The 25,784-nt window shown below is 32.4% G+C and overlaps 2 protein-coding genes across 2 annotated transcripts in view; both read left to right on the top strand.

Annotated features, from left to right (window-relative positions):
• The window catches only part of LOC139497534 (serine/threonine-protein phosphatase 6 regulatory ankyrin repeat subunit B-like), a 43,062-nt gene extending 41,044 nt beyond the window's left edge, over positions 1-2,018 (top strand). Inside the window, exons 8-9 of the mRNA XM_071285762.1 lie at positions 307-405; positions 1,905-2,018. Coding sequence (XP_071141863.1) covers positions 307-405; positions 1,905-2,018 — 213 coding nt within the window. The remainder of the gene's footprint in view (positions 1-306; positions 406-1,904) is intronic.
• A 2,889-nt stretch (positions 2,019-4,907) lies between these two features.
• On the top strand, positions 4,908-23,701 carry LOC139498107 (uncharacterized). Its single transcript, XM_071286442.1, has 10 exons — positions 4,908-5,030; positions 7,641-7,749; positions 13,619-13,870; positions 15,021-15,560; positions 16,232-16,338; positions 17,433-18,674; positions 19,758-19,788; positions 20,481-20,770; positions 21,324-21,351; positions 22,104-23,701. The coding sequence occupies exons 1-10, from the start codon at positions 4,920-4,922 to the stop codon at positions 22,403-22,405; spliced, it is 3,012 nt and encodes a 1,003-aa protein (XP_071142543.1). The 5' UTR covers positions 4,908-4,919; the 3' UTR covers positions 22,406-23,701.
• Positions 23,702-25,784: the final 2,083 nt, after the last annotated feature.

Here is a 25,784-nt window from a genome sequence, read left to right as displayed (position 1 = left end):
AAATGAATGCGTTTTGTAAATATACTGTTCATAACAATTTGAATCATGGAAACATTATGAATTTTTTCTAACCCTATATGAATTTAGGAAGAATTGGCAATCTTATCTTTTTTTATTAATGGTTTTCTTTACTCTTCAAATAATTTGCTATGCTTTCCAATTGTTTTGATTCGAGTGTAAACACATGCATGTCTGGCGTACTCAATTCAAAGCATGATATCTTTAATGATTTTTTTCTAGATGTTTTCTAATCTTATTGTTCGTGTAAATGGCTGCCTGATTGAAAATAGTTATATTTCTTTTTAGAGTGATTCACTTTTACATCAAGCAGCGAGTCAAGGTGAACTGAACGCTGTGAAAACCTTAATTACTCTAGGTGCCAATTTGTCAGATCAAAATGATGAGGTAAACTTTTTTTTTAAATTTACAAGTGAAATATGAAACTAAATAATGGGTTCTTCGAATGCATCTCTGATATCTGTCATGCAATGGACAATTCACAAATGAGACTCTCAATTAAAAAATATCGTTATAGTAAAGATTAAACAGGATCGACTGCCGAACTTCATATAACCAGAGGAAAATCCTATCATTACTCTAGATAAACTAAAAACAAATGATTCTTTTGTACTTATATAGGTTTGTAAAAGTGTTGATCGTGCAAACAATTAAATTTACTTTTACGCCCTTATACAATTACAATAAAAAACAATCTGTTCTTAGTTTATCTAGCGTTGTGGTCAAATTTGCCTCTGCTTAGAGACTCTAACTAGGCCGAATATCTCAAACATTTTGTTTGTTGCATCTATTAATGTTGTTTCGTCCTCAACATAAAAATGTCTACTTTGTTAAAAAATTACTTCTAAACAAAGTCTCCAGGAAAAGCTACACAATGTGTTAATTCTTTAAATAAGTGACATTTCTAACATACGAATAAAGCCTAAGAAATGCTACATACAACAACAAAAAATGATAAACTGATGTTATAATTTATGTTTTTTGCCATGATGCATTATAAGTTCGAAATATACTGAAAGAATCAGTTTTGTCGGCAATTTGTACATTTTTCCTTTTAGCTTATTGCCTAATATTAATGTCATAGACAGACCTAATACTAATACTGAATATAAGCCAGTGATATCGTGTAACAGTGCAGTATGGTCAATACTGATGTTCATCCGCGACATATACATGCATTCAACCGAATAGATATCACACAGTTTGTACGTGTTATAGACACTCTAATTCATATTATCTCAATCCGAAACCTATTGTGAAAACAAAAGTTGCCAACAAAAAGAATAATTGCATGTTTTGTTTTGTTACTGACTTCAGAAGCCCGGATATCAGCTGGCTCGTCCGGGCTTATTTGATCTTCTTGTTGAGTACGTTAGAGTCCTAAACAAAACTGCAAATATTCTCCTCTTTTTTAACATCTGTGAAATCCCTGATTGTGCGTGACATTTACAACCTTGCATCTGTATGATAGTCATTTTTTCATTGGTTTCGTCAGCTGATAGCGTCTGATTTGTCAGTTTGTATATACTTATCCTTACAGGTCGGTATTTTGTTATATATTTTTCCATAGTGGATTTGGTACATTTTTACTTTAATCTTACTGTCATGACTTGTGATGAAAATTAACAAATACATTTTGACGGATATAACAGATTTTAATTTCAATGCTTGGTAGCAAGTATTTTCTCATTTGAATTGTTTAACATTGTCTTATCGGGACCTTTTATAGCTCACTATGCGGTATGGGCTTTGCTCATTGTTGAAGGCCGTACGGTGACCTATAGTTGTTAATGTCTGTGTCATTTTGGTCTTTTGTGGATAGTTGTCTCATTGGCAATCATACAACATCTTTTTTTTATATTATTTTCAATATTGGTTTTCCCTAGGGTAAAACACCTCTTCATCAGGCAGTTGAAAATGGTGAAATGGCCACAATAAAATGTTTGATACGCCTAGGTGCAGATATTACAGCTAGAAATAAAAAGGTTAGATTTTTCTAAATTAGTCCAAATAAATGAATTAATTTCCATTTCCTTGCCAATAGCTTAAGGTAATTAAATATTTGTGTTCAGTGTATGACGTTGTGCATTAAATACGACATTCGAAGAAATACAAACGATTATTATAACGAATACATCTTCAAAATAAAAACAAATGTGTTGTAGGTCATCTACATTATTAGTGAAACGTGAATTTATTCAACAGTTTCTGTCTATAATTCGCTTCTACGAATATAGTCCCTTATGCGGACAGTGTTTTGAATTTTGTTCGTACACCTTTCAATTTTATTTCTTTATGTTTTATGTATAATATAGAAATATGGAGTTGAAGTTACATGTATAAATAGTCGATAATAATGTTTACGTGTACATGTAGGTAAATTTGGCTGTTATAATTTTTTTGGATTCGAGCGTCACTGGTGAGTCTTTTTTTTTTTTACTTTCGATAATTTTGATATAATGTGTCCCAAAATTAATTCACTACATTGTACAAATATTTTTTGGATAGAGTAGGTACTAAGTTTTGTTAAAATATGTTTTCTGTTTTAGATAAATGTAATACGTCATAACTGTTTTCTCGGACCAACGTTTGTTATATGTCTGTCTTGTTTTACTGACGGCATTTTGTCGGGCTTTTTAATATAGTTTTGATAAAAGAGGGACGAAAGATACCAAAGGGACAGTCAAACTCATAAATCTAAAACAAACTGACAACGCCATGGCTAAAAATGAAAAAAGACAAACAGAAAAACAATAGTACACATGGCACAACAAAGAAAACTAAAGAATAAACAACACGAATCCCACCAAAAACTAGGGGTGATCTCAGGTGCTCCGGAAGGGTAAGAGTTCTTCGACTGTTTCATGAATTGTTTATATATTCCGTTATTGTAACTCTTAATTCAATGTTATGACTTTCGGTCTAAATTAATCTACTCATTACCATGATTACCCTTTAACCAATCAAGATTTAACGAAATGGAAAGAAAACAATAAACAACAATCCATTCCAAATATCAATTCATAAGCCGTCACTTGGAATTTCCCATCTTAATGTAGCACTTTTTATATTTGTGTCAATGGTGGCAACGATGCTGTAGTCATTGGATATTCAGATATATGCAATGCCGCAAAATGACAAACCTGATATATAATCTTCTTCGGATAATACTGTAAGGTCAACCGTGAACGGGAGAGCTATTCGCTCTCCTTTTCCTGTGACATTACAATTTATGTGGTAAACAGCATGTAGGACAATAGAAAATTTATTAACATTAAGGTAAACACAACCACACTATTAAAGTCATTAGATTTCAACCGCATGAAACAATCAAGAAACAACAAAGGCAATCGCATAAACAATTTGAAGATTTAAAAAAAATATTGAACTGTTTTGGACTTAACGATTGATAACAGATTATCCCGTGGGTCTTAAAGACAATATACTTGGATAAAGGAACATATTTACAACTTCTTCTATTGCTATCATGAATATTATGGATAAAAGACGACACAATAATAGGTCTCATGGTAAATGTATCAATCGAAATCACGAACTAAACATTGTATAAAAAATTAATGAACTCCAAGGAAAATTCAAAACGGAAAGTCCCTAATCAAATGTCAAAATCAAAAGCGCAAACACATCAAACGAATGGACAGCAACCGTCTACTCCTGCCTTGATACATGCATGTAGAAATGGTTTATTGATCCTGTTTTTTTAGCGCTAAACCTATCACTTATATGGCAGTGGCATCATATTCAATTATATTGACAACGATCGATGCTTGAATAAAACAAACAGACATAATAGGTCAAAATGTCAAATTAGGGGTACAGTCAAAACTATGTCAAAATCTTAGTCCCAACAAAACCAACAACTATTTAACAAGAAGCACACAAAAGTATATACACTTGGTAATTTCCTATCTATATTTAAAAACAATGGTAGGCATTAAGTATAATGTAAACTGGATCACATAATAAATAGTAAATTACGCTATATTTTCAAGGATTGTGACACCATCTTTTTCAATCAGTTTGTGTTTGTACCGGCTGACAAAGCAGATAACAATGAGGTGGTGGTATGCCATAAATACTACAAGGACTAAGAATTGAATTTTAAATTCATTTACGAAAAAGTCCATGCGATACACAGAGAGTCATATAGTAAACAAACATATCCTAACCACATCACAGCAAAATTCTCCTTCTGAACATTTAAAAAAGTCCATGCGATACACAGAGAGTCATATAGTAAACAAACATATCCTAACCACATCACAGCAAAATTCTCCTTCTGAACATTTAAAGGTCCTTACTATCTATTTGGTATCTAAACTACACAAAAACAGTTCGTAGTGCTGCATTCCGTAGATTTACAGTTTCAATTTCCACTGGTTGATTATCATCGATATTAACAGTTTCTTGTAAAATATTTTTATTTCTATCTGAATTGTCGTCTTCTTTTGCAACTTTTTAAATATATTTAGCCATTCTTTTGTTATAATGGCGTTCAGTAGAATTTGATGTTCGTCTACTTTGTGTATTATCACTTTGTCCGAACATTATTGATATACTTGCTTTAGTTTTATTCCCGTGTCTTAGGAATGTAACGTTGTCAAACAATGACATCATTGTTTTCAGCATAGAAACACCACTTACTTTAAACTAGTAAGCTCGTCTACCAAAACATGAATACAGATCCCAGAAATCCTGGAAATCTTACATTTATATTTTTTCCTGTTCAAATTAACGTCCTTGCTATTCAAAGGTTCGTTCGAATCTCTCAATTTTTTTGAACTTTTGATTTTGCTATTTGATTAGGGACTTTCCGTTTTGAATTTCCTGGGAGTTCTGTATATTTTGTATAGAACAGAAGACTTCAATTATCATTTTATATGTTGATGTTACAGGGTATGACACCATTAGAAATAGCTGAAGTTGCATATAAACAGAATAAGGACTATATTTTTGGTAATATATACCAAGAGGCATTCGAATATTTAAAGGTATATATCATATATTTTCTAATGATAAACCTTTTAAAAAATATTTATAATTGTTTAGTTTTTATGCCCCACTTATGAGAATTATGTTTTCATGTCTGTCCGTCCATTCGTTAGCCCGTTTTACCGTTCATCCGTCCGTACGTTTATTCGCCCGTTCGTTTATCCGTCCGTCTGACCCCTTAAGGTAAAAGTTTGTGGTCGAGGTAGTTTTTAATTAATTTAAGGTCCAATAATCTTCAAACTTTGTACACATGTTCACTTTAATATGACCATTGTAGCTGTAATGCAAATTAAAGAATTTACCACATTTTCACAGTCCACAGAACATACAAAATTAAAGTTCGACTGAGGTATGGGTGTTCTGTAGACAAATTCTTGTTTTGCTTTCACATAACATGTAAATTCTTGTTTTTAAACGGACCTGCTAGTTTTAAAGTTTTTTTTGTCTTTCGGACTTTGTAACAGCACTGAAATACATGTGAACAAATATCTGTGCTTCAAGTCAAGCGGCTTAGTACAATACTTTGGCACAATTGATCTCTTTATGGTAAAAGCACAAAACTTTGCAGATTGTGAGTATGATGATGAAGATGATAAACATTTTTGGATATGAAGACATCTCAAAAAAACAATAATGGCCGCCAAAATCAAAATTAAATTATTGTTGACTAAAACATATGGTGGTGTTGTTGAATTAAAGTAAAATCTAGAAGTACTTGGTAAATAATTTTTTGCTGGGGCTGAAATGCCTAGGTTGGAAAATGATCTGAGCAACACTCCTGAATGATTTTTGAACAATATAGAAACTTAGAAATCCGTTTTCAGAGACTTAACTAATATTTCAGTTCATTGATTATGACTTGCTGTAGGAACATCGCAGTAGAAAGACTTACCATTGTTACATATTTTCACTGGTTGTTACACAGTGTCAGTTTTTACAGAAGGATACGATTTCAGTTCTGGACACATGGTTCCTTATATGAAGAATCATAGGAAGCATTTGTACAGATTATTCAAAACTCAAATATCGCGGAAATTTAAAAAGTAAAAGAAGGATATTTTATACTTTTGTGTGGTCGGTCCGGTTCATTTCATAAAGTGAGTGAATTAAGAAAAAACATTCACTCAGACGACAAGAACTATTATTGACAATATATCCTCTACACGAGATGCAGAACAGTGATATGGGAAACGTGGAGATTACCGAAAAAGTGGTGTTTTCGGTTATTTGATTTGTTGATACATGATTGCCATTCTGGTGAGTGTTGGCAAAAGTAGTAATGGAATGCAAAACATTATGTAATCGCTCATGAGGGCTATGAAAGGGAAACTGATTACTGTCCTAAATTTGATTATCCTGCATTTGATTCTTATTTTGAACACTTGCTAATTTGATTCTTATTTTGAACACTTGCTAATTTGAATGTGTTCTATAAAGTTGTTATGCCAAATAATAACTTTTGCGCAATATTTATTTTCGCTCCCATTTGAAAAAAAGGATAATACTGGTCTTGTATCTTTGTAAGGTTTGTAAGGTTTAGTACATATTTTTCATTGATATATTTTCAGAAGTCATGTAAATATAAACAACAACTGAAAATTTAAAGCTGGTAGGGGACGTCGTTTTGTTTGGCATCGGCAAATTTTATTTCGTAGTTTATCTCATCCCTTACAAACATATGATATATTCGTTATTTTTAGGATCCAAATAAATGATTTATTTTTTATGTATCATTTAAACCACATAACAAACTTTTTTTGACATTTTTTACAGCGTCAGTTTGAAATCATGATATATGTTCCTTGGTATAATTACTAAACCTTAGGCCTGTGTCTTCAACTCCTGATCAGTTTAGAAAATCTGTTAACTTTCTATTCATTGTTGATCTACAAATACCTTCAAACATTGACATTTTAAGGTGCCATTTTGATTAATTGAGTATTTATAATAAACACGATTATTGACAAGTCTTAAATTTATGTTTTATACTGAACTCTTCTATATCCGGAGACTTTAACAAAAGTGTGTTATTATAAACGACCATCCTTAATTTTTTTCCCTGACTCCATATCTCAATTCTGTTTATATTCCTTAACTTTTTATTGTGCCACGTTTCATTATTTTTACCAAAAAGTTATAGATTATTCTTATATCCGCTGGACTATGATTTCGTAGTTATCAAGATTTGAAGAGCACAATTTAATTTTTTCTTAGAAAACTATTTCGTGGAAGTACCTTGTCAGTTAATGTTTAATTCAAAACCAGCATTAATCATGTCAATATAAAATAGCTACTTTGATTTTTTTCGAAAACGGTTTTATAAGTGTCACGAGACAAAGTTTACAATTTAATCAGTATATCTGTACGTGATAATGTTCTTCTTTTTATCTCCTGTTTCATATTTCAATGACATTATGGCAATATCCCTAAAAAATAGAAATATATTTTCCTAATTGAAAATATTACTCCCCAACACCTAAAAACACGAAGGATATTCGAATTACCAATACTTTCCTCTTAACTACGATGTCATCAAACACTCTTCAACACTGGACATTTCTTGTTATTTATCAATGTCTTATTTTTATATTCACATACTTTGTTTTCAGGGACTAAATGATACATCTGAGAAAACAGTAAAACAATCAGAAAACAAAGTTGCGGATACAACCAGTAAATTTTCTGTGTCCAAAGCAGAACAGTCAAAAGACCAAATGGGTAAGCTAACCAGTAGTAATCTGCATATTTAATATATAATGGAAGTACATAGCGTTGGCTTTACTCGTCAGCATACATAGTTACTGATATTCGTTTCATTTCTAAAAATATGTGAAGTATATCTTTTGTAAGATAACATGAAGTGATTTAATTATGTAATATAAAATGAAGTATAACCTGTTCAAATATTCCCACTTTTAAAAACATGGGAAAACAAAATTCAATCACAAATCGTCATATCTTAAAATGTCCCTGGGGGGAAGATACGCCTAGCTTTTCTTCACATACAGTACAACATTTGGAGAGTATGGTATTATAAAATTGACTCTAAAATGCGTGGTACGTATGTCATAAATAAACACAGATTTATCTTTACATAAATTAAATTCTAAGATAACTAAAGATATCGATACATAACACTTATGACTTCATTAAAGTTATTTCTAAATTGACGAAGGTAATAACCAACATCTGGCAATAAAAATTGTCACCACCTGTATGATGTTGAAGTTAACACTGATTGCTATAAATGTGGTTTCGAGAAATATTTCATTCAAAAATTATAATACTAAGATAACAAAATTAAGTCAAACTAATTAGCAAGATCTTGAAACAAGCTAAATGGTCGAAACCGTTTGTTGAATATTGTCTACCATGAATAATAGAAGAGTGTAGGATCACACGTAACTTATTTTTCTATTTTCCAATTCAAATATTACTGATTTTAACAATTTAACTAGGATGTTAATAGCCAATCTTAGATAATGAGAAACAAAAGTAGGAGTATACCCTGGCACATATATGAGATAAATTTTAAAAACGATAAGCAAAAAACAGGTCTTATTATGACACTGCTGAATTAGTGTCTGGGAATCAAAGTAATTGCAACCGATGGTATCATATTTCAAGCTTCTTTATGCATTTTAGTTCATGAAAAAGTAAAGACTAACAACATAATCAGTACATGATAATATATTTATCATAATATAAAATAATGGGAAAAACACAAAAATGAACAACGACACCAAATGGGTTATTATTAAATATTGAACCAAAAATCATGGCATCGACGGACGCATTCAACGAATCAGTTTATTCATTAAAAATACAGATATATTAGGATAACTCATAGTTGTTATTACAAATGATTCATACATCTGTAAAATACATTCTCTAGAGAATTACTGATTTTTATAAGCTTTTATTTTTTTTTTAGCATTTAGAATAGAAACCGTAGAATTGTCAACTATTATACTTTACAAAAGAACGACTAAACACTAGATTATTATTTTCCCCAAAATACGTTGATGGTTAGACAATTCAACATACTGAATCTATCCATAAGCGTTAATAACATTTACAATGTTAACTAAATAGTGCTCGTTAAGCAATCACGTAACATTGGAAGTGACGGTTTGCTGTGAATTAATGTTCATAGTGAAAAAACCTAGTAGAACAAACAAAGAAGAAATTAATTATTTTCAAATTTTGTTGCATGATGGAACATTTGCCACAATTAAATATTTTTTATAGCCTTTATATAAACACCTCGTTCATTAACTTTGATTCCAAACGTTGTCAGGTTGTTTCCTTTGTTAAATAAACAATAAACCACAATATATATATATATATATATATATATATATCAAACGTCTGAATAATAGTCAACGATTTTTTCCCACGTGGGAGCTGGATCGTTACAAGTAACAATACATGTACACAATAAAATAAATTATATAAACGCCTAAAAAGTGTACATAACAACACCAATGATATAAAAAGGAACTATAAATGTAATTATTTATAAATATTTCGGATAACAGATATCCTTCGTCAGTCAGATTCTGATGTTAAATGAATCATCTTTAAGTCTTCTTAGATTTACTAAATCTTGAAATTTATACAATAAAAAAGGCAAACCGAACATCAGTTAAGACGCTTGCACCATTCTAAAAATTTGTTGAATATGACATAGGTTATATGACTAATTACATCAGAGAGTTCACATATATGCTTTAAATAAAAATAATAATGTGCGATGTGAACTAGCACAATTTTAAAGCTTTAACGGTGTCGATATTATGATGTTACAAGAAAGATTGCGTCAATAAGAATTCCAAATAAACAGCACTGAACGGTCTAAATTTCTAAATATTTCAGATTTGACAACTGTAGTGTAGTTACATTAGAGTCTGCGATGTTTAAAACAAACGGCCGTTAAAATATAATAACAAATTTTGACTAAAGTAAAATAGTTGGACGTGGCTTGGTACTTATACATCCCTAAAACAATTAAGCAATTTAAATTGTTATATTCAACAGATTTATTTTAGAGATGAGTAAGGTAAAGAAATACAAACGGAGACTGTAATAATAAGTAATATAACCCAGATGTGAAGCACTGCATGGTGTCGAACTACATCTTTTCATTTATCCCATTTGGTGCCAAAGTTGTTAATTTTCTAATCCAAAATCTTTCCCGAGTAAGTCTATCCTCCCTAGACCAAGCAGAGTTGTGGTCAATGATAGTAATGGTCAGTCGATTGAGATCTGCCTTAGTGTGGCCAGGGGGTCTCAAATGTCGACTAAGAGGGAGGTCTGGCTTGCATTGGTAGTCGCTACGATGACCGTTCATTCGTTTGTGAAACGGCTGTTCTGACTCGCCTACATACTGTTTACCACATTTACACTGTAGGAGATACACAACATTTGTAGTCTTGCAATTAACATTGCAAAATATGGTGTATTCTGTACCAGTGGAGTGACTGTTAAAAGTCAGGGTATCCAGTATTTTTTTGCAAGTCAGACATCGTTTGTTTCCACAACCCTTACAAGAGCCCACTGACGAAGAGCCTGCTTGAGAGGATAACTCAGCTCTCACCAGCAAGTCTTTAAGGCTTTTGGGCCTGCGGAAAGCCAGTACAGGTGGCTCGGGAAAGATCTTGGATAGTTTAGGATGTTTTTCGATATCTTTCCAACTTTCGCGGATAAGGTGAGACAAGTTGTCAAATTTTGGATTGTAAGTCAACACAAAAGGCACCCTCCTGTTGACCTTTTTGGCTTTATATTGTAAAAGTTCATCTCGGCTGATGTTGCTAGCACGAGAAAAACCTTTATCAATGTCTTTCCTTTGTAGCCTCGATGTTTTAGGTGACCGCGAAGTTCTTGTAGTCGTTTTTTGGCAACATCGTTGGTGGAGCAAATCCTTTTTATTCGTATGGCCTGGCTGTAGGGAATGCTCTTGGTGCAATGTTTAGGGTGACAACTTGAAGGAGACAGATATTGATGTTTGTCTGTGGGCTTGCAATACAGATCTGTAAATATGTTTCCATCCCTCACTTGCGTTGTAGTGTCAAGAAATGTGATCTTAGAGTCAGAGATTTCATATGTGAATTTTATTGAGGGATGGGCATCGTTGGCATGTTGAATAAACAAATCTAGTTCTTGTTCAGTATTATCCCACTTCATGTCAATATCGTCAATAAATCGGAACCAAGAGAGGGGTTGATAAAGAAAAGAATTGAGAATTCTCTGTTCTAATTTCCCCATAAAAATATTGGCATAAGACGGGGCCATCTTTGTTCCTATAGCTGTTCCATTAACTTGGAGAAAGTGTTCACCATTGAATGTGAAGTTATTGCATTTTAAAACCAAAGTTAGAAGCTGGATGAGACATTCAGTTGGTGGATGTAAGGTGTTACGAGAGTTCCAGGCTTCAATACCATCATCATGGGGGATATTAGTATAGAGGGAGGTAACATCAAGCGAGACAAGGATCGTTTCAGGTGGGAGAGGGTTCAAAAATTCCATTTGTTTAAGATAATGTGTTGTGTCTTGTATATATGATGGTACATTTTCTACGTGTGGTCGGAGATTAAAGTCAATAAATTCTGATATTTTCTCTGTAGGGTGGTCATTGGCGGAAACAATTGGTCTACCTGGATTATTGACTTTATGTATTTTGGGCAGAAGATAGAAACGCCCCGGCTTTGATTTTTCCGGTTTTAGATATTTAAATGTGGTTTCATCAATATGTCCCTGTTCACACATGTTTTTCAGGTTTGTGGTGATCTCTTTGTTAAATTGAGGGGTGGGGTCAGAGTCTAATTTCTTATAGAATCTCTCATCAGAGAGTTGACGTTCCGCCTCTTGAATGTAGTCACATCTGTCCATGACGACAAAAGCGCTACCTTTATCTGCTGGTTTAATTATAATGTCGTCTCTGTTTTTAAGTAACCGCACAGCTTCGTTTTCTTCAGAAGATAAATTGTTGAATGTTTTGGAAGAAGCAGTGGACAGATGTGTTACGTCGGATTTAATTTTGTCAATAATATGTTTTAAAGTAGCACATTTACTGGGTTTAGGAATCCGTGAACTTTTTTTCCTGAATCTGGGAATATCGACATCTTCTTGGTCGTCATCTGAGTCGAGATCACTTGTGTCACTATCAGTGGAACTTTTTGTGGTGTCCTTAGAAAAAATATTCCTTGATTCTGAGGGATCTTGTTAACTTGTCTAGGTCATCTTCCAAAAGTATAGAATCTATTTTGCCCGGCGTGGGACAAAAATTAAGACCTTTTGACAGTACCTTAGTTTCGGTCTCCGACAAAGCTACTGAAGACAAATTGACTACAGTGTTTGTAGAGTTCATGCAGCCTTGTTTTTTTTCTCTTGAATCGGCGATTCCGGGATTTTTTTCCATTTATGATGGTACGATTGAGAGTTAAGGTGGTCTGCTCTCTAACAACAGTGTCTAAAAGTGCGCCGTCTCGTTTAAATTTATTAACTTGTTTTTTTGTGTAATTTCCGGGATTCAATGCGCAAGATGTCATGGAGGCGCTCGTTGATGGTGAGCAATTCAGGACCGGAAAGTTATTGGCATGCTTTATTGTAAAGATGGTTATAACTAGTTTGTAAATTTAAATGTTTATGAGACGCCTCAGCGTGTAATAGATCCATCAATTTCACGGAACTACTGTGGAGAATATTATTCCATCTATCCATAAATCTGATAGATTTTTCACCGGTGGTAAGGGGTGAGGCTTTCAAAATAAGCCCAATCGGAACGATACCCTGAGATAGATAAGTATTTAAATTTGATACATGATGTTCGGTTCTAACTATTTTAAGACTCAAAGCTCTAAGCTTTTTAAAAAAAGACATAGTTTGCCTGATGGTAAGGCTGTAAGAAAAATCGGATCGCGAGATAAATCACTCGATACAGACTAAGAATAAAAATATATATCAAACGTCTGAATAATAGTCAACGATTTTTCCCACGTGGGAGCTGGATCGTTACAAGTAACGATACATGTACACAATAAAATAAATTATATAAACGCCTAAAAAGTGTGATATAAGTGTCTAAGAATGTAACTTTAACACACTAATGAGTGTTATAAAATTAGTTGTTATATTTTATATATTATTCACGCAATATTTCGCTAAACAAATTAGCTTCATCGGGCGTGTGCATTTATCTAGGTGAAATCGGATGCATGACAAAAAATATCTTTGTAGCTTGAGCTACACAAAAGTTTGACATATTGATTAATGGTCTATATAAAACATATTTTTGCCGTTTATTGTACATACCAATTTTTAAATCTAAACAAATAGTTGTTTTCGTTAAATAGAATTAAGTTCATGATTTAATCCTTTGGTTTTGGGTAGAACTGTTTTTCATCTCTCTCATTAAGTCCATCAGGTTCAAGAGTACGTAGCTGATGCATCCTATTTGTTTACATTTAAAAATTGGTATGTACAAGTGGCTTTTTTAGGTAGAGTCGTTTAATCTTGGACACCAACATAGTTATACACATAAGTTTGCTCTCATATTTTGTAATTGAACATACATTTTACTTTTCAGAACATGTTGCCGAATTTCCATGGATAGGTAGCCCAGGTGAGTTCAAGGTCATATTAGCCAGAGGAATGTACCAGTCTTTTGACAACAGAGTATTTTTAGCAGGTGCCTGCAACTGTGGAAAAAGCACTTTAGCTAGCATTCTCATCGGTGATGACATACCCCTAACATGGAAATCTACAGACGGTTTGGTTGTCTATTTTGGCAGAAATGGTATTCACTTGAAAACAGAGGAAATGGTGCCTTTAAAAGATGGTAAACCAAATAAAATATATTAATACAATAATGTATATTACATATCACTTATATATGAAATTCAGAGTAATGTGTATATTCAAAACATAGTTAAGCGTATCCTTGACCGGTTGTTCAACCGTATAGAACAGCATATATTGAATAGTATTGATTGTATCTAAACCGGAGTAAAAGGTGACACCGTAAGATAAAACTTCAAAATGAAAATTAAGTATGTCGATAAATCACAAATCAAAACATTCTAAAAAAGTAAAAAACAATCAAGAGCCATTCAAAAACGTAAAAAATAAAATTGTACCTGTGGAAATATATACTACAGTGTCTCCTTTTTATATGCCTGTTTAACTATTAATTTAAAAGACATACATTTTTGCAATATTTACCAGGAACAAGGATTATCATTTTTTATGACCACTAGATTGAAATAAAGATGCAAACACGATTTGTTTTCACCAGCAGACAATTTATGAAAAAACCTGAAATAAAAAAAAAGTTGTAGTTTAACCATAATTTCACCAGTTGTTCGTAAAGGTAATTAAGTTATGTGGTATACACCAGATTTATTCCTGACATAATATATTCTGAACATTATTTTATACAAAAAAGTTGTGATAAGAAACATTGAATATTGAATGTTAATAGCATTACAACAATTGATTATCGTTCTTGCTGCCTTTATGAAACTAAACAAGGTTCTAATCGAATCATTACCCATGTTAGACCCATAAAATTATGTTACCAATGTCTGTATTAAACGTGTATTTCGACATTAAATGTCCATTACGATTGAGGCAGACAAGGAATTTAGTCGTCGTATTAATATTTTTGTTCAGGTGGAAGACGGTTCAAGGATGTCTTATTCCAAGAGTAATAATGGATATTAGTCATTACCTTTAAAACACCAACAGTTTTTCTTACAAACAGAACAAATGTAAGCATACCTGAATATCAGACAATAAACTATTATAAAACCTAAAGTAGTGATGGTTCCGGGTAATATTGCATCAATACCAAAGGTCGCTTATGATTCGGAATTAAGCATAGGGTGGTCGATTATGTAACAAAAACTTTACTCTTGTATTGCTATAATTGCTTAATTCCTGTACAGTATATCCATGTAAACATTATGATTTCATGTTTGTATATGCAGGTGGTGGATCACACGCAGTTTTCTCTAGAATTTTACGTGGACAACCAAATGTTCTACAGAAAAACAGACAGCCGTCAGATAAAAAAATATTAAAATCTGGCGTACGAAGTTTCGTTAGAAAATTCAAAAATGCAATGCGAAAAAGCAGAATGGAATCGGCCAATGAGGTCGAAAGCAAACCTGCGCAAGTTCATGAAAAGGCAATCAAAAGTGCGTTCACTTCAGCTCCAACATTAGAGAAAACACAAATTGTCCATAGAGAAGAAAAATGTAAGCAAGATGAACCTGATGAATTACCAGATGTTTCAAAATTAGACCATTATACAGTTCGAGAAGATATTTTAGAAGAAGTAAGAAAAGGTCAATACATTATCGAAATTGCCCCGTCTGATCTAGTAGACTTTGGTGGACAGCGGTCATATGATATGACGCATCAATTATTCATTCAACATCGAGGTTCGTTCATCATTATGTTCAATGGTAGATATGAATTGAAAACACCTCTGACGGAATATCCACAAGGTGATGTCACCTCGGAATGTAAGTACAGTATTTGTAAAACGTAAAACAGTTACAATTAGAGAATAAAGACAATTGCATATATATTCATATCTCTTATATGTGTGTTAATCGTAGGATATAAATGCCTGCAAATGAACATAACGGGTTTTCAAGAGCTTAGTTTATGGTATTTTTTTTTAATTGTTGAAGGCCGTACGGTGATTGTTTACGTCTGTGTAATATGATCATTATGGCAGTTGTCGCATTGTCAATCTACTAATGATTCCTTGCATTAAAATATGTCAACCGAAATCGGTGAAATATGTATAAAATACCATTTACTAAGTGTGTATAAGTAGTTTATGTCGTTACGTAAGATATGGCTTGCTTTACATCTGATATGAATTGAAATACGTAGGAAATACCATTTACTAAGTATGGATAAGAAGTATATTTCAAATATCTAATGTGAGTAAATTGTTAGCTATATCTTGATTATCGAAAACTATCCGATCGTTCTTTGTGATACACGTGAGAAATCAAAGCTCTTCATTTCTTTTTCCTGTCAAAATGACAAACACTGTATTTCTGTTCCAGAGTTAGAACCAGATTTTAATGTGTATGATTAAAAAACAGAAACCGCTTATCCCTTCAGTCGTAAGGTATATGCAATGTTATGGAAAAATATTGTTTTCAAATGTTTATTTCAGCATTAATTATGCATTGGATCAATTCAATTCTGACATACTGTCCAGAAGGGGATGATATAATGCCGATGGTTCTCTTTGCAGCAACACACAGTGATTACTTTACTCCAGTATGTCGGTTTATTAGTTTGGTTTTCTCTTCTTTTATATAATAAATAACACTAAAGGACAAACTATATCGAACAAATTACTACATGTAATTATGACAGTAAAATTTATTATAGTATCATCAGCTCCAATTTGAGTAATTGCAAATTGGAATGAAATACGGATTTTGTGTAATTAAAATGTGACGTTTCAAAATGCTGACAAGGTTTCTATATAAAGAAATTTATCTCCCTAGAGCAAAGCTTTGTTCCCTTGTCCTATAATGACTTTACTTGTGTGTACATTTTGATGTTTAAGCTCTTCATTTTATTTCACACGTTTTGAATTTTCATATACCTTTGCCTCTAAACTCACTGAGGAGACATTTATTAACGAAATGCTCGTCTGGTGCAGAAAAAAATGCACCTTACATATGGTACAAAAATCATTCCAAAAAATCAACTCGTGTTGGACACAGGTGACTTTTAAAATGTACATATCATTGAAAAAGCTCCAAATTATCTCCCTTTGATGCAAAAATGCCCTGTTTTTGGCATTAACATTGAAATATCATTTTCAACTCATCGGGGACCTATATTTTTTTATTGTTGTTTTCAAATAAGCTGTACATAAACAAAATAATTGTAAAATTTTAGCGATTTCTGTAATTTAGTTCTTTTTTTATTTCGATACTACCGCTAATTCTCCTATTAGTTCAACAGAAAAAAGGACATTAACAAAAATGCATACTTCTTTCGAAGGCAGATTGTGAGCGTAAATGAACGGTGATTCCATTTTTTATTTCACTTTTCTAATAAGTCTAAGATAAAGTTCATTAATTGAAAAATATAGCGAAATCTTATATTAAATAAAAAAATGATTTAGACCCGCAAGCCCCCTTAACAACATTAAAATCACAACTCAAATTGGGTTGCATATGTTAAAAAGTTTATATTCTTAAATCATGTTAATTTGATCGCCTCTGTCTTTGTAAATATCAATTAAAATGGACTTGAATAATCGATAACAAAAAACTCTTTTTTTATTATTATTAAGGATTATACATTATATTACATATTATTATGTTGATTATCAATCTTTCCCTGTTTTTTTGAAGGAAGAAGCTCGCAACAGAAAAATATATTTTACGAAAGAAATTACTGATCTTTTTCAAGAGCACGAACAAAGAAAGCATATGTTCCTGGATACTGTATACTTCATTAACGGTACAAATAAGCATGACCCGGAGATCAAGGCTTTGACTCAACAACTCGTCAGATTTGCAATGCAACAGTCGACATGGGGACAAAAAAGACCAATGGCATGGGTGCCATTAGAATTGCAAATAGATAATATGAGATCCCAGAATATCAATATCATTACTAGAAATCAACTTGAGTATATCAATAGACTAAATGAAGATCTGGCTCTAACAGACGAGCAACTAGAAGATTTCCTCCAGAACCAACATACAATTGGTAAAGTGATGTACTACAAACAACCTGGCCTTGAAGGGTTCGTCATCATACATACCCCAGCACTGGTCAACATTATGAGGTCATTCATCACTGATGAGATGTTCTGGCCAGACAATGTAGAACTCAAAGAAATTCTTCAAAACCTAGCTCTTACTGGGAATATATACAAAAGTGATCTATGGAAACTTTGGGGACAAGACAGCTTTAATCAATATTTACCGACCGATGAACTTAAAGCTTTTGTTGCAAAGCTACTCATACACCTAGATATCCTAGTCCAGCCGAAAGGCTATAACTCGGTTTCTAGAGATGAGAGATTCCTAGTTCCATGCATGGTGAACGAAAGTCCTCCCCCTGACTTTTTCTTACGTGGAACCAGCGATTCTAACACAATCGTATTAGCATATGATCTAGCAATATCATCTATTCCATCTGCACTTGTCTTTAAGGTTATTGGTGCTGCATCAAATAACTGGCTTTTGAAAGAGGAAGATGGAAAGCAATGTCTTTTTCACAAAGCTGCGATATTTATAGTTGATGACGACAATGAAATAAGAATGTGTCTAGAAGACAATCGCGTAATGGTAAACCTGGTTAATCGACAAGCGTTACAGTTTCTTTCACCTGACATAGCTGCAAGCGTACAAGAATGTCTTACTAAGACACTTGAGTCGTCTATAGCGTTCTACTATAGAATTAATGGAAAACAGATCGATCACAAGGAAGTTTCGAATAAGATCACCATTGAAGTAGGAGCAGTGTGTAACAACTCAGTATGTCTGCTTAATCTAGAAGACGCTTCACAGGGTACCGAATGGACATGCACAGCTGGGAATCGAAATCATAAGAAGAAATATCCCATGTACTGGTTCTTTGATCAGGTAAGTTATCAACACAAATCGACATTACCAGGGAATATGCCTACCGACACACCTATGGTAACAATTCAGTATATAGGTATCTATACTGTGTGTCCCTATCTATTAAAAGAAAATTGAGTAATTTGTGTGTTGTGCTTTACCATTGAGATGTCTGGTTTGTTTGATTTTTTTTCTAATAACCACCATGTATTTCTTTTCCTGGTCAGGTTATCGTAGGGACAACACAAAAGAATGTTGTTTTGTTGAGGTTTTATGAAGTAAACAGCTTGTTGCAAGAGGGGGTAACGTCATTCTGTCTGTTAAGGTTAATGTAGTTGAATAATTTGTTGTCGGCTTTTTGTTATCATTAGTATGTTAAGGTATGTGTAGTTCGGGTGATTTTTTTTATTACATTATTGTGTTGAGGATTATGCAGTTAAAATATTTGTTTTGAGGCTTTTGTTATGAACATTAGTACGGTAATTGTCATCACAGGTACCAGTCTTATACTTTAATACGCCAGACTTTACGCGTTTCGTCTTCATGAGACTCGTAAGTGACGCTTAGATCGATATAATTATAAAGCCAAACAAGTACAAAGTTGAAGAGCATTGAGGAACAAAAATTCCAAAAACAATGTGCCAAAACGGCTTATCATATATATATATATATATATATATGATAATATGTGCATTGAATAAGAAAGTCTGTAGTATTTCGAAATATTCATACTTTTGCAAACAAGAATTATATAAAAATGACCATATAATTGATATTTATGTCAACACAGAAGTGCTGACTACTGGGATGGTGTAAAGTGTCGCTAATAAACATGTTTTGGGTGATATTGTTGATTACCTTATTATGTTGAGGATTATGTAGTTAACTGTTTGTTTTGGACTTTTGTTGACGTACGAATAAAATACAACAACATTATCAAATAAGAAGATTAAATGATTGCCAATGAGATGGTTATCCAATCCAAAATTTCGGAATGTATATATAACTACAAATCAGATCCGCATTTGTTGACCGTGACATTATCATATTCAATTGTTTTATTTTATGCTTGCTATTCATCTTTTCACATAATGTCTTTTACAGAAACAAACCAAATGTCACTATAGGTGTACAGGTGAGTAGCGGCATTATGTTTTTTTTAATAGATCGAATACAAATAGATTAATTTCGTTCAATTGTTGGTTACTTTTGGGACAATATCAAAGCCTCTTGTCAAAATTCGTTTCAAAAACTACCTTAAACTTTCGAACAAACAGTTGATAAAAAGTAAAATCATGCAGAGGAAAAATTCTAAGAAGAAAGACCCTAATCGAATTGCAAACTCAAAAGCTCAAATACAAGTACTTTGTAATTGTTTGGCTTTATAACTATTTTGATAAAAAATTTTGATCTGAGCGTCACTGATGAGTCTTATTTAGACGAAACGAGCGTCTGACGGCTCAAATTATAATCCTGGTTCCTTGATAACTATCAATTGAATGGATAACAACTGTCATATTCCTAATTTGAATTTGATACAAGCATCTTCATAGATAGAAAGGGGTGGATTGAACCTGCTTTTAAAACTAAATCAGCTCACTTGTATGACAGTCGCATCATATTTCATTATATTAACAAAGATGCATGAACAAAACAAACCGACGCCAAAAAAAAATTGTAAATATATATAGGTTTAGCATTCAACATTGTGTTTTAATCTGAATCACTATAAAACAAAAATGTAACAAAGAAGAAAAAAAGGCATACATCAACATTAACATCCTCATTTTGCTTTCTGATAACATAACAGTTTAATGTTTATTATAGGTCTAGACACAACAGAATTGAAAACTATTCCAAGCAACAAGCATCTTGTTAGATTAGCTTCAAAGTTTGGAATTTCTTCATTTGGTGAATTTATTATTCACATGGGATTGGAAACACAGGAATATTGCAATATACAACACCAGTATGAGGCTAATGGAGTGCATAGTGTTATGTTCATGGCAATGGTAAAATGTATGAAAGAAATTGAAGCAAAAGTGAAACGCCCATCATTGAAACCCATTAGAGATGCTCTGATAGCAGTTGACTTGAGCCAGCATTTCCTATGCCAGGTAATGTATTGTATACAAACGCTGCACCCTGGTCATTATGTATGTATCGTGTCTTCTTTGACATAAACACATATATTTTTTTTTTCATTTGTATTGACCTGTTTGTCAACACTAAAACAATTGAGTAAAACAAACATACTAATGTGCGTCCCCTTTATTCTATTACACATACACAAGCTATATATGGTCTGATTGTTAATTAACCTTACAGCATTCAACACACTACTATGCAAAATTAAAATATACAATCATGTGATTCATACAAAGTTTAATATTCACGGTTCTAGATATTTTTTGTTTGACATTGCGCAATAACATGTTTATTTCTAAGTGTTAATTATATTTTGAAAAAGGATGTTGGATATGTACTGAATTATATTTAAGTCATAACACATTATTGCGTACATGGTTTTATTTAATTTGAACTATCTTTCGGTAACATCGATTACTCTAATGAATGTACTGATTGTAGTTTGTGAATACGTAATGCATTTGTCTTCCCATGTTCAGAAATCAGATGCCATGTTTTATATAGTATCAACTTCTCTTGTAGATATTCAGGGAAGACACTAGCCTGAACGGTATGTTTGTTGTAGAATGATGGTTTTGTTAAATTAACTTTTCAGTGTGCACATGCCTGTTTTCTATAGTAACCTAAGTAACATGTGATTACGACTAACGTAATAAAGATACATTGCCATATAAGCAGATGATTTGACTTGCCCTAAAACTAGGTTCAGTCCACAGTGTGAGCCGTGGTATAGTGGTGCATCGGACAACTAAAAAAAAAGGTTATTGGTTGGATTACCGTTCCAGGATGTAAATTACAGGGACTGAATTTTCGGCTCTCCCTTGACACCATTTGCTAGTTCGTTCTTGGGGAAAAATGATAGTTTGTCGGAAAGGGACGATAAATGGCTGACACGTTAACAATACCCTTTTAGATTTCAAAAAAGAGCAGGCTAATGCCTCTACAAAGCAACACTCACTCGCACCCGCTAAGTGCAAAGGTTTTAATGTTTAAAACTATTTCACAATCCACTATAAATAAATATGTGTAATTTGTTTTTTCTTTCTTAAAATGTTTTGAACCAAATTATGAATATCGCAGTTGTTATCAAAATGTCCGTTTCTATGTACGTTGGGGTTTGTTTTTGTAGCAATTCAGTGTTTCTGTTGATTTCTCTTTTAGTTGGTGTGTGTCCCCCTGTTTCGATTAATGATCAGAGTATGCTTGATACCTTTATTTGTATGTTAAGATCTAGATAAAATATCAAAATTTAAATGAATAACAACATATCAAATGAAAAGATTTTTGTTTTTTTACTTTTAGATGTGTCTGAAAGCCGTCTGCAAAGCCCTGTAGACGATGATGTTTTAACAGAGCTTACAAAACATATTGGCAATTGTGTTATACACCTTGGAATAGAGTTAGGACTTACAGTAGAAGATATTGAGGCAACCATGTACAATTATCCAAAAGATATGTACAGCCAAATTGCATCTGTATTACATAAATGGAAAATCTCAAGTAAAACTCCGACAGTTTTTGCTCTTATGAAGGCACTGCAGCATGTAAAATCTGGTGGACTGTCTTTTCTATATCAAAGGTACAACGTATATGCTCAGGACTAAGCCATGTACTGACTAGCTGGAGTGACAAAAAACTATATTCTGTATGTCATGTTTTTGTCATGTTTGTAATAATATTATGAAAAATAACACAAAATATATTCTTTTTTTTTTCATTATTATTAAATTAAGCTTATATTTTCATTATTGATCAATCTGGGCTTTTTTCAGCAATGTAGCTGGTTGGATGTTTAAGTATTATTGCATCAGTATCTTTTTAATGTTTTTGGATATTGACTGTTCAGGATAGTAGTTCATGAAAAATACCTAAATACATTACTTTTATTTTTTAGATTTGCTGCTGAACGCCTTACTTATACATCACATATTATCTTCATTATAATGGCCATTTTGTCATGTTTGTAATAATAATATGAAAAATAACACAAAATATATTCTTTTTGTTATTAAATTAAGCTTATATTTTCATCATTGATCAATCTGGGCTTGTGAATGCCCTTTCGCCAGTTTTCAACAATAGAGCTGGTTGGATGTTTAAGTATTATTGCATCAGTATCTTTTTAATGTTTTGGGATATTGACTGTTCATGATAGTAGTTCATGAAAAATACTTTAATACATTACTTTTGGTTTTTAGATTTGCTGCTGAACGCCTTATTCATACATCACATATTATCTTTCATTATAATGGCCCCTGAAAAACCCTCAAAGTCCGCCGTTTAGATACAATTGTGTATTATTATTGGTTGTTGGTCAAATGCAGATTTGTACGGATATATAATCATGATTGATCTTGTTAAACTCTAATTGGTACGGGTTTTTTTGTATTTTTTTTCTTTTTGTTTCTGTGCCCTGAATTCAAAACATGTAAGGCAAATCTCACTAAGATACGAAAATAACAGGTAAAACAAAATATAAGATAAGAAAAAAGAAAGAAAGCTTGATTTGGCACAAACAATGAAGTAAGACAGAACAATATCTGAAATTAATATATTGGTTGTGTTATCTAGCTACCTAATGCTGTATACTGTAGATTGTCCCTGAACAGTTATATGCATAATTTGTTCCTATTTGTTTGCACTGAAATAAAAAAAGAAGATGTGGTATGATTGCCAATGAGACAACTCTATTGATATGTGTATTTCCTTATCTGTAAAACAGTAAAATAGGTACTTTGAATTAATTGCATCACAATACATGTACATCTGCATACTGTGTTGCTTTACTTATCTAATGCGATTTATTTCATTGATGTTTTTTTAAAAAGATTATACGTTGTTGTTAAACGGTGTCATAATGTTTTTAATTTCGCTTAGGTTTAGTTGTATTATTTCTAAAAAATAAAATATTGTATACAATCGTAAGATGCTGTGTTTTTATCATTTTTGTTTTGTTTAATGGGCTTTTTAACCAATTTATATTACTTTCAAAGCATTTATGTGGTTTAAAAAAAGAGTTTTATTTCCCGCCTGCTATTAGTCACAAATACGTATATCCAGGATTATCATTACTAGTCTCCATAACCAGGGTTGTACGTTATATTGGATGTTTGATATTTTTTGCATCCCGTACTACGTCTACATCTTCGAGGAAGTACATTGTATATATGTCACTACCGGGTAAATCAATTCCTTCTGCTAAACTTTCACTTGATAGTTTTGTTGACCTGGAACCTAATCGTCGCAGGATGTTATTGGCTACCATGTCTTGGATGATAAATAGTTGCTGTCTTGTACGAATGTCTATTTCAGAGGACACGTAATCTGAAAAATATATATCTTTGCAATCATTTATCCAACGTATTTCATGAATTTTGTGAACAGACATATTTTTCCCCTGATGATTTAAAAAAAAAACTACTTCAAATATTAAAATCACTGTAGGATTACTAGCTTCTAGTGTTGTAAATCCTAATCTACATTTAGGACGATATGTATCAACCGATGATATTCATTTTTTAAATCGAAAAGATTAATGTAACAGACTAAAGTATTGATTGAACCCCAAAAGGAGCAAGTAGTCCATCAGCTAGTTTTCAAAAGCGCTCTAGTTAAGGAGTTTGTGTTACACCTCAGGGTACCGCAATTTTTTTTGATAAAATTCAACTTCAGTATCTTATTGATAAAATACAAGGTGTTAGACGCAAAAAAATGTGTTACAATGGTCCCCTTATTAAGATATCACTACTAAGTAATTTTTAATTAAAGCGATTGAAAAAAAAAATAAAGTATAGGTTAAAACAACTAAAACAGATATAAAACTATCATATTTAATGTAAAACTAAAGATTTTTTGTTTAAAAAAAGTGTGTATTTACATTACAAACAATCCGATTTTTTGGGGTTAAAATTAAGGCATATTTTCTCATTTCATAAAGAAATTCGTAATACAATTATGCGTTTTTGTGAATTAAACTTTAAAATTGACCAGTATGCAATGTTTAAACTATTTGCAGTATGTATATATCGTCTAAAATATGAATTATTCAATAAAACATACGTACGTGCAAATACTCGTGAAATACCGGAAATCATCAAATTACCGTCTTCGATTCAGTTGACAATATATTCACACATACGCACTTAAAGCTTATCAATTTGCAACTGAAATCAAACATTTAGTTGTCGATTATGTTGGTTTTTTGAGACAAATTATTTTATAAAGTAAATGTGTAACAAAATATTTATGAAAAAAATACAAATTAAAGTAATTTTTTTGCGTTTTGAAAAGGTGCACTCTATCGAACTCAATAAAGGTGTGCTTGTTTACATTTTGTGTTTTAGCTATGTGGTGATTGAGTTAAGATTGTTCAGTCTTTCAATCGACAAACATTGCTTTGAACGTAGGTCAAATAGTCAGTTGGGGAATTTGTTTAGACTTTTTACTTTCTTTGGCACACAATTATGTCGATTTGACATACCATCTGGTTACTATTTATTTGCTTTTCGTAATATTTACATTGTTCCTCATTTGATAGTGCTTTTTATCATTTTTCTTTCCTTTTTAATTGGATATATTGCTTCACTATTGTTTTATAAATTTTGTACATATTGTCACACTACATGTGCTTTTATAGCAGTCATTGGGAAACGGTTTGGCGATGCAGGGCTGGGCGATCTACTGTTGGAGTCTGGAGTTATTGGGTCAGGTTCTTTGACTGGTGTATTTGAAGGTAAACATTATAATCGAGCGCTGCGATTGCTCAAAATTGTATCTGAAGCTTTTGAACGATTACGTTGGGAAGCATTTGGTTCTTGGCTTAATTCAAATGATGAGAATGAATTTCTCGATCCTAATTTTCAGCATCTGCTTTGTCAATCTTAGTTCAAATCAGACAAAATTTAACAGAAAACAACTTAAAAACCTTGCTAATTTCACCTTCTGTTGGTAAACTATTTGAGGCATTTAGTGTATATTGCAATC

This window comes from Mytilus edulis, chromosome 12 (assembly GCF_963676685.1).
Source record: "Mytilus edulis chromosome 12, xbMytEdul2.2, whole genome shotgun sequence".
Classification (NCBI taxonomy): Eukaryota; Metazoa; Mollusca; class Bivalvia; order Mytilida; family Mytilidae; genus Mytilus; species Mytilus edulis.
This window is presented reverse-complemented; position numbering and strand designations above follow the sequence as displayed.

What these genes read in the sequence shown, in the direction of transcription:
- LOC139498107 (XM_071286442.1), top strand. Translation starts at nt 4,920, where the DNA reads ATGTTGATGTTACAGGGTATGACACCATTAGAAATAGCTGAAGTTGCA. An exon ending in AATGGTGCCTTTAAAAGATG is followed by an intron (nt 13,871 to 15,020) that starts GTAAACCAAATA and finishes TTGTATATGCAG; the next exon opens with GTGGTGGATCACACGCAGTT. An exon ending in GCCAGCATTTCCTATGCCAG is followed by an intron (nt 20,771 to 21,323) that starts GTAATGTATTGT and finishes CTTCTCTTGTAG; the next exon opens with ATATTCAGGGAAGACACTAG.